At 42.1% G+C, this 9,493-nt stretch overlaps 1 protein-coding gene across 1 annotated transcript; it reads left to right on the top strand.

Moving 5' to 3' along the window:
- The first annotated feature begins 8,484 nt into the window (after nt 1–8,484).
- On the top strand, nt 8,485–8,964 carry LOC110881401. The gene is made up of 2 exons (XM_022129673.1): nt 8,485–8,670; nt 8,761–8,964. Exons 1-2 carry the CDS (start codon nt 8,485–8,487, stop codon nt 8,962–8,964), a joined length of 390 nt encoding a protein of 129 aa, XP_021985365.1.
- The last annotated feature ends 529 nt before the right edge of the window (nt 8,965–9,493 follow it).

Genomic DNA, 9,493 nt, shown 5'->3' with positions numbered 1-9,493 from the left:
TCTGTATAAATGAAATCTGAGTTGTCGGAACAGAACCATTTGCCTAGATTTTGTCTGTAATAATTGTACTATCTTTTATGACATGGTATGGGACATGTTGTTTTTAGTAATTGATAAATATAACTGTTATGGAAACTTCTGGACAATCTGTTTCGCTCAGTGCCACGCCCCGATGTTTCCGCCGTCGGTTGGGGTGTGACAGATTGGTATCAGAGCCATAACTATAGGGAATTAGGCAAGACTCGACCTAGTCCGGATCGATGTCTTAGAGACCTAGTCTATAGTTAGGAACCAACAGACCGACTCATGCATGTCCAGTGGCGATTATGTATGAGCTTACTTGTTATTCCTCACTATTCTCTCCTATGCTACACTATCACTGCACTCGAAATTATAATTTTTGGATAGGCGATTAAGTCGAGATTAGGTGTGAAAACCGCAAACTCTCGATTAAATTGCTTGTTTGATCTGTATTTATCTCTAAAACGCGAGAATTCGCGTTGAACCAGGAGTGAAATCCACACTTTAGCGCGAATTTTCGTCCCTATTTTATTAAAATAGGAATGAACTTGTTAAGCCAGGGGTGAAACCCTAACCTTGACGACTTGTTCCGACTTTTATTTGGTTTTCCAAAACTCTCACCAAAGTCTCGACAGACTCCAATGACCTGAATTTCACTGAATGACTAAAGGGATGCGTGCCGGATGCCCAAGAATCGAGGCAGAAGCACGATCCTGAAGGTCAAAATGTGTACGACAAGTCCTTGAGAATAGTCGAATCGCTTTGGATAGTCAATGTCTAATAGCCGCAGACAATCTATTTCTCGATTTTTATGTGTTTCGATTCTGAGCCCGCAACAGCTGACTCTGATAATTCGTCGATTTTATGTGTATTAACCTGTTTGTGTGTTTAAATTTTTGGAGAATTATTCGGCTTTTGCTTTTGCTTCAATCGACACACACGACACGCATTGCTTATCTATCTCAAAATGTTAACGAGTCACCGCTACTATAAGGAACCACTGTACGAAGCTCGCTATACTACACACTTATATTATACTAATCGCTATGCTAAATGCGATCGCTATATTCGAACACTCGCAGACTTTGAATGATAGGTTTCTGTATTCTGACTGCCTCTGTGATTACATGCGTATGTGCTTCTGTGATTATGTGCCCTACGTGCTTATGTGCTTCTGTGCTTATGTGAATCTGTGATTATGTGTCTATGTGACTATGTGATTTAATGTGTTCCTGAGCTTTAGTGGTAGACGTGTGAGGTGAGATTCGATTATCACGTGTCTAAGACCTATGACGATGTCTGTTGCAGACAATGTCAACCGGACCATCATCAGGACCTCGTCACCCACGACTCACTCGCCAAGAACAACGGGACAAACGCCTTGCTGCCATCCTCGCTAAACAAGTGGCCAAGGTCGTGCCTGACGGGTGGTCCATAGGACAACCCTTAATGATGTTAAAAGGTGGAATTATCCTTCACTTAATCGCGTAATTATCTTGAATTAGATGACTACGGTTGCTCATGTTTCAGGTGCAGTTCGGGAGCTAAAAAGGGATAAAACGCAGCTTTGGAAGCTTTGGAGATGAACGGGTCGTGCGTGGAAGGATTTAAGAAACAAAACATACAAGTCAGGGCTCCACCGTAAACTACGGTGGCCACCGTAATTTACGGTGGCCCTGGTACTTGTAATTCTCCACCGTAACTCGGTTTAATCTCACCGTAAATGTTTGAAGGCCACCGTAACTTATGGTGGTACCGTAAGTTACGGTGGAGTCTGCGTAAAAATCTGTAACTGCCTTCATTAAATCAGTTTTTGGTGCCTTTTGACATTATCTCATCATTGGACAGTTTCTCTAGAGTTTGGGGGCGATTTTGGCTGTACTTGCTTGGTTGGAAACAATTCTAAACATTTGGTGCTTGTTTTTGATTCTTATGAACTTGACTTTTAATGTTATAATGATCAATCGAACGATGTCCAGCTAAACTTGTGGTGATCATCTTAGGTGAAGGTTTCTCTAAACTTTTGTGTGTTTGTTCCTTTATTTCTAGAATGATAACTTGTGTTTGCTTGATTATCATGGTGTATGCATAATTGTTTGTAGCTTGTTAATTGATAGTGAAATTTCTAGTCTCAATCGTACGTTCTTGGTGCCGTTGGTAATCGAGATAATACGGGAAGGGTTAGGGTCGGTTATTGATTAATTGATCATCGGGAAACAACCTCGCGTTTATATAATCCGAGTACTTTGTTCCCTTTTATCACGTCAATTATTTATGCACGAGTTATGTCTATGTAACTCTTTCTAGTTGGAATCTCACACAATTGTTAAAAGAAATTGGATCCTAAGATGGTCATTTTCTCTTAATCTGTTTAACACCCAATTTTGATTTGCAATTATTTAGTTAAGTTTAGTTTTAAAACCAAGCAATCCAAATTACTGATCTTTACTTTTTGCAAATTAGTTTAATTTTAGTTTAAGTACAAAGCTATAGAATCGACACATTTTCTACATATTTCCTGAGTTCGATACCCATTTACCACTATCTATAGTTGTTATTGGGATTAAATTTGCGTGTACCACGACAAGCATGTCAAATTTTGGCGCCGTTGCCGGGGAGTAGTGCGCAACGTGTGTTAATTTAGTAGCTTTGTTTGTTATTTTGGGTTTACGCTGGTTGTGTTTAGTGTGCAGGTACTTTCAGGTGTATGCATACTAGAGGCTCTTACAAGTCGTCACCACTATCGTTCGATCCGGAAATTGAAAGGACATTGAGGCAAAACAGAGTTCTATTACGAGAAAACAGAATTGTTGGTTCACCTACTTCACCTATTACACCCAGAGACATCATGCAAGAATCTCAAGTACCACCCACAACGGGTCAAACGACCTCAATTTTCACACCTACTGTCACACAACCATCACCAAACACCACCATACCTAATACCACTACCGAAGTCACACCAACCAATGCCACGCAACCAATCACTACCCAAGTTAAACCCACTCTCACCTTTAGCCCTTCTACCACAATCCCACCACTTTCCCATTTCTTTCCCCCAACTACGGGTCAATCATCATCTATTTTCACAATCGCACCAAATTCAACTATTGTGCATGCTATGCCATCTTTTAGACCACAAAACCAATCGGGGTTTCAATATTTTCAACTCTTCCCTTTGGGCAATCTTCGGGAGTTCAAGGGGATGGTTATGATGATGGGTATGAAGAGGAATTTAGGGGATACGAAGAAGAAGGCTTTTACTATGGGGGTGATGGAGGATATTTGGGGTTACAAGGCGAAGCGGGTCAACAAAGTCAACCTATTCAACAATTTCAAAATATGGGTAGACTACCGGTTGGAGTGCAACACATTAGACCGCAAGGGCCACAATTGCAACGCCCTACACCGCTACAACAAGTGCGGCCTCAAAACGTGCAACCTCAATTTCAAGGGCCGATTCCACAACAACCAATGCATCAACATCAACATCAATATCAACCACCGTTTGTTCCTCAAGGGCCTATGCAAGGGCAAATGGGTCAACCAAGGGCACCATTGGGCGCACCTCAAAGACATCAAAGGGAAGTAGTACGGGGAATTGAAGCTCACTTCCGGCCCATTATCACTAACAATCCTTCGCCAGTAGTGATTCCTCATCGTGCGGATGGAAGGACCTTTGAAGTTAGAACAACCGCTCTCCAAAGTTTACCAAAGTTCAAAGGGTTAGCAACGGAAGAACCCTACTTCCATTTGGAGATATATGACTCCATTTGCAATACTATTGGAGGTCAAGGGTTTTCTGCGGATGATGTCAAGTTGGTCCTTTTTCAGTTTTCCTTAGAAGATAAAGCAAAGAGATGGTTTCACACATTGCCCTCCGCGTCCATTTTTACGTGGGCCGACATGCAGCAAATATTCTTAGATGAATATTATACTTCTCAAAAGACCAATGATGCTAGAAGAGGTTTGAGAATTTCCAACAACAATCGGGGGAGATGTTTCATGAAGCCTTTGAAAGGTTTAATACGATGTTACGGAATTGCCCTCATCATGGGATCCAACTTTGTGAATTGTTGAATGCGTTTCATGAAGGGTTGAGTTCGGAGGATGCACGGGATTTGATGTCAATCACTAACGGTACGTTCGGTACGAATTATGAACATATTGATATGGCATTTTTAGAGCAAATGGCGGTGAATTCGAAGAGAAAAGCTCAATCTTCAAGAAGGGCAAGGCATGTGATTCAAAGGCCACAAGTGCATGGAGTAGAGAGTGGCAATGTTCAAACCACGAACCAAGTGTACAACGTGTGCACTAATTGCAATGAAATAGGCCACACGGCGGAAGTTTGTGTAGTGGGCTTGGTTTATGAGCAAGTAGAAGAGGTTAATGCAATTCAAGGAGGGGGTGGTCGAAATTTCAACATGAACTCCAACACATATCACCCCGGGTTACGAAATCATCCGAATTTTCGCTATGGGAACGCGGTGAACCAAGCTAACCCAAACTTTCAAGGAGCTCAAGGTAACTTTGCACCTCGTCAACAATACCATCAAGGCAACTATGGAGGTGGAAACAATTATGGGTACCAAGGGCAATTTCAACAAACGGGTCAAAGTGGTTCGGGTCAACCTTCATCAAGCGGGAATGAAGTCATGGATATGCTTCGGGCGATGCAACAAGATATGCAAAAGCGGAACCAACTATATGAAGTCCGGATGCAAAAGGATGAGGTTCGTGACAAGAGCATTCAATCACTAACAACCCAAATGGGTCAATTGGCAACCGATGTGGCGGAATTGAAGAAAGGCAAGGGTAAACTTCCTAGTGATACTAAGGTAAATCCTTCACATGGTTCATCACGAGGTAATGTTAATATTAGTCATGTTAGTGTTTTGAGAAGTGGTAAAGAATTTAAGGCCAATTTGTCACCCGAATTGGTTGAGGGGGTAGTTGAGGATATCACGGGTAATGAAAGTGATGATGAAGTTTCACCGGTTAAACCTAAAGAATCAAATGTTAACAAACCGGGGTTGGGTGAAAATGAGAAAAGTGAAAAAGTTGAGGGTGAACCGAGTCAAGTCCCATTTCCATCGGCCTTGCTTGACCCGGGTAGGAAGAATTTTATTGCATCAAGAGGTCCCCAAAAAGAGGAATTGTGGGACATGTTTAAACAAGTAAAAAATAAATCTTCCATTACTTGATGCAATAAAACAAGTACCCGCTTACGCTAAATTCCTTAAGGAATTATGTACACAAAAAAGGCAACAAAAGAAGAAAATGCCTAAGCGGGTAGACTTGACCGGGCAAGTGAGTGCAGTTTTGAATGGGGAGTTTCCTCCTAAGCTCCAAGATCCGGGCACGCCATTAATTAACATTCAAGTGGGTAATTTTCAAATGGCGAAGGCGTTGCAAGATCTTGGAGCCGGGGTTAGCATTTTACCGGGGGGCTTATATGACCAATACGATTTTGGTCCGTTAGCAAGAGTGGAGACAACGGTTGTTTTGGCCGATTTGTCTCATAAGTTACCTCGAGGGATGGTTCAAAATGTAATTGTTAAAATTGATGAGTTTTACTACCTGGTCGACTTTCTAGTTTTGGACTACTCGTCCGCGGACCCAAAACAACAACAAAACGTAATTTTGGGTCGGCCATTTTTGAGCACCGCGCATGCTGTCATCGATTGTAGATTTGGTACAGTCGATATGACTTTTGGAAATCGAAAAATACGCTTGAATGTTTTCACTAACAATTCTAATGCTAATGGTGTTGATGAGTGTTTCATGGCAGATTTAGTTGAAGGATGCAACCCGCATGAGTATGAGGAGGATGGTATGGAAGTTTGTTTGTGTGATTTTTCTGAACAGGTACATGCTTATGCACTACGGGTTGAAGAGGAAAAATAGGATGCCATGGCTTTAAAGGAAGGTCGACCGCCATGGACTCACCAATTCAAAAGCTTGCCGGTGGAAATAAACTCAGAACTAAACCGTCATTGGAAGAGCCGCCAAGGTTGGAGCTCAAAGACTTGCCAAGCCATTTGAAGTATGCGTTTTTAGGGGATAGTGACACATTGCCGGTCATTATTGCCTCTAACTTAGAGTTGGTGCAAGAGCAAGCGTTGTTGGAAGTGTTTAGAGAAAACAAGGGAGCTATTGGATGGACGATTGCCGATCTCAAAGGAATTAGTCCATCTATCGTCATGCACAAAATTATTACCACTGAAGATGCAAAGCCGACACGAGAAGCTCAAAGGCGATTGAATCCGAACCTACGGGAGGTAGTAAAAAAAGAGGTAATCAAATGGTTGGATGCGGGAATTATCTATCCGATTTCGGATAGTGCTTGGGTGAGTCCCACCCAAGTTGTGCCTAAGAAAGCCGGCATTCAAGTAGTCAAAGATGAAAACGGTGAACAAATTGCCACCCGACTGGTCACCGGGTGGCGTGTATGCATTGACTACCGGAAATTGAATGCCGCCACTTCTAAGGACCATTTCCCGTTACCTTTTATTGACCAAATCATTGAGAAATTATCGGGTCAAAAATATTACCGCTTTTTGGACGGGTATTCGGGTTACAATCAAATAGCAATACACCTAGATGACCAACACAAGACCACTTTCACTTGTCCATATGGCACTTTTGCTTTTCGGCGAATACCATTTGGCTTGTGCAATGCTCCGGCCACTTTCCAACGATGTATGACGAGTATTTTCTCGGACATGGTTGGAGAGTCACTTGAAGTATTTATGGATGACTTTTCCATTTTCGGCACTAGTTTTGAAGCTTGTCTCAACGAATTACAAAAAGTTTTAAAAAGGTGCGTTGAGAAAAATTTAGTGCTAAGTTGGGAGAAAAGTCTTTTCATGGTGCAAGAAGGCATTGTGTTGGGTCACGTAATATCGGAAAAGGGTAATGGAGGTGGATAAGGCAAAAATACGGGTAATAGCATCTTTGCCACCTCCGAAAAATGTTAAGGGTGTAAGGTCATTTTTGGGACACGCGGGGTTTTACAGATGTTTCATAAAAGGCTTTAGTGTTATCACCAAACGTTTATGCAACTTGTTATTAAAAGATGTCCCATTTGATTTTACTAATGAGTGTATGCAAGCTTTCACTGTTTTGAAGGAACACTTGGTCAAAGCTCCCATTTTGCAACCGCCGGATTGGTCAAAGCCATTCGAGATCATGTGTGACGCAAGCGACACTACTATTGGTGTAGTTTTGGGTCAACGGGTTGACAAGAAACCGGTGGTCATTTATTATGCAAGCAAAACGTTATCCGAAGCGCAACTGAATTACACCACAACCGAAAAGGAATTATTAGCGGTGGTGTATGCTTTGGATAAGTTTCGCTCGTATATTTGGGGGAGCAAAGTTGTGGTATATTCGGATCATAGTGCGGTCCGATATTTGATGGAGAAAAAGGACGCGAAGCCTCGTTTGATTCGGTGGGTATTGTTATTGCAAGAGTTTGATTTGGAAATTCGAGATAAAAAGGGAAGTGAGAACGTAGTAGTGGATCACTTGTCTCGGATTCCGGTGGAAGGGATTGACGATGTTAGTGAAATAAATGAAAGTTTTCCCGACGAGCAACTCCTAGCCGTTTCCACCTTTGTTGCACCGTGGTATGCTCATTATGTAAATTACTTAGCCACGAGTGCCATCCCAAGTCATTGGACCAAAAAGCGAAGACAACAATTTATGGTTCAAGTGAAGCAATATATTTGGGATGAACCGGATCTTTTCAAGATCGGGCCGGATCAAGTCATTAGGAGGTGTGTGCCCGAGACAGAAGTGCTGGAAATTTTGACCCATGCACATTCACCCGCATGTGGAGGTCACTTTAGCGGGCACAAAACGGGTTACCAGGTTCTCTCATGTGGGTTTTACTGGCCCACTATTTTCAAAGACGCGTGTGAGTTCGCAAGAAATTGTATCAATTGTCAAAAGATGGGAAGCATATCGAAGAGGGATGAGATGCCATTACAACCAATCTTGGTTGTCAAAATATTTGATGTTTGGGGCATTGATTTTATGGGCCCCTTCCCGAATTCGAACGGGTTCCTATACATTTTGGTGGCGGTAGATTACGTCTCAAAGTGGATTGAATCTATTGCAACACGCACAAACGACCATTCGGTTGTTTGTAAATTTGTTCAAGCCAACATCTTTTCTCGCTTTGGCATTCCAAGAGTTATCATAAGTGACGGTGGTTCGCACTTCAAGAACTTTAATTTCGGGAAATTGTTGAAGAGGTATAGCGTGAATCACCGGATCGCCACACCTTACCATCCACAAACGAGTGGACAAGTCGAGGTGTCCAACCGTTAAATCAAGGAAATTCTCATGAAAACGGTAAGAACGGATAGGAAGGATTGGTCGAGTAAATTGGATGATGCGTTGTGGGCATACCGAACGGCCTACAAGACTCCTATTGGCACAACACCTTACCGGATGGCTTATGGGAAGGGTTGTCATTTGCCAATGGAGTTAGCGCATCGGGCTTATTGGGCGATCACTACGGTTAATGCGGACTACAACGAAGCGGGGAAAATGAGGAAGTTACAATTGTGTGAAATTGAAGAGCTTAGAGACGAGGCGTATGAATGTGCATCGGCGTATAAGGACAAACTCAAGAAGGTACATGATGCAAAATTGAGGAAGAAAACGTTTGAAGTGGGTAAAAAAGTTTGGTTGTACAACTCAAGACTCAAGATGTTTGCGGGCAAGCTTAAAAGTAAATGGATGGGCCCATATGTTGTTCGGCGAGTTGGAAGGTTTGGTGACGTAGACATCCAAGACGAGCAAACACTAAAACAACAAACGGTGAACGGTCACCGGTTGAAACCGTACTTGGAGGGGAACGACATTAACAACTTGGAGCTTGACAAAGTGGGCTACATTCTACGCCCGGTCGATGAGGAACAACCATGAGAGGCCCAGGTTTGGTAGTGTAAATAGTAGCATTTTATTTTGTTTTGTTTTGTATAGTTTGCACAATTACCGTATTTCCTTGAAATCCGTGTTTGAAACAAGTGTGGGGATATTCGTGTCACGAATTGCTCTAACACTGTGTTGAGGACAACACAGGACTTTCGAGGGGGTAGGGTGATTTTTATATGTTTTTGGAAAATTTAAAAAAAAATCGAAAAAACTGAGAAAAAAATATAAAAAAAAGACACTTAAAATAACATTTTTCAGCAAACCAGAATTGCCCAGATGCCACCGTAATTTACGGTGGCACCGTAATTTACGGTGGCCATTAAAAATTTTGTCCTTTACGGTGAAAACCTACTGAATAACGGTAGGAATTTGTTGCCAGCATCCACCGTAATTTACGGTCCACACCGTAATTTACGGTGGACCTGGCGAGACTCTGGTTCGTTTCAGCTGCTGCATTTATAAATATATATATATATATAGTAACAATCAGGTCACGTGAATACGTTCCCATCCACACAAT

Source organism: Helianthus annuus, chromosome 11, assembly GCF_002127325.2.
Source record: "Helianthus annuus cultivar XRQ/B chromosome 11, HanXRQr2.0-SUNRISE, whole genome shotgun sequence".
NCBI classification, from domain to species: domain Eukaryota; kingdom Viridiplantae; phylum Streptophyta; class Magnoliopsida; order Asterales; family Asteraceae; genus Helianthus; species Helianthus annuus.
Note: the sequence above shows the minus strand (reverse complement) of the source record. Positions and strands in the feature narration are given on the sequence as shown.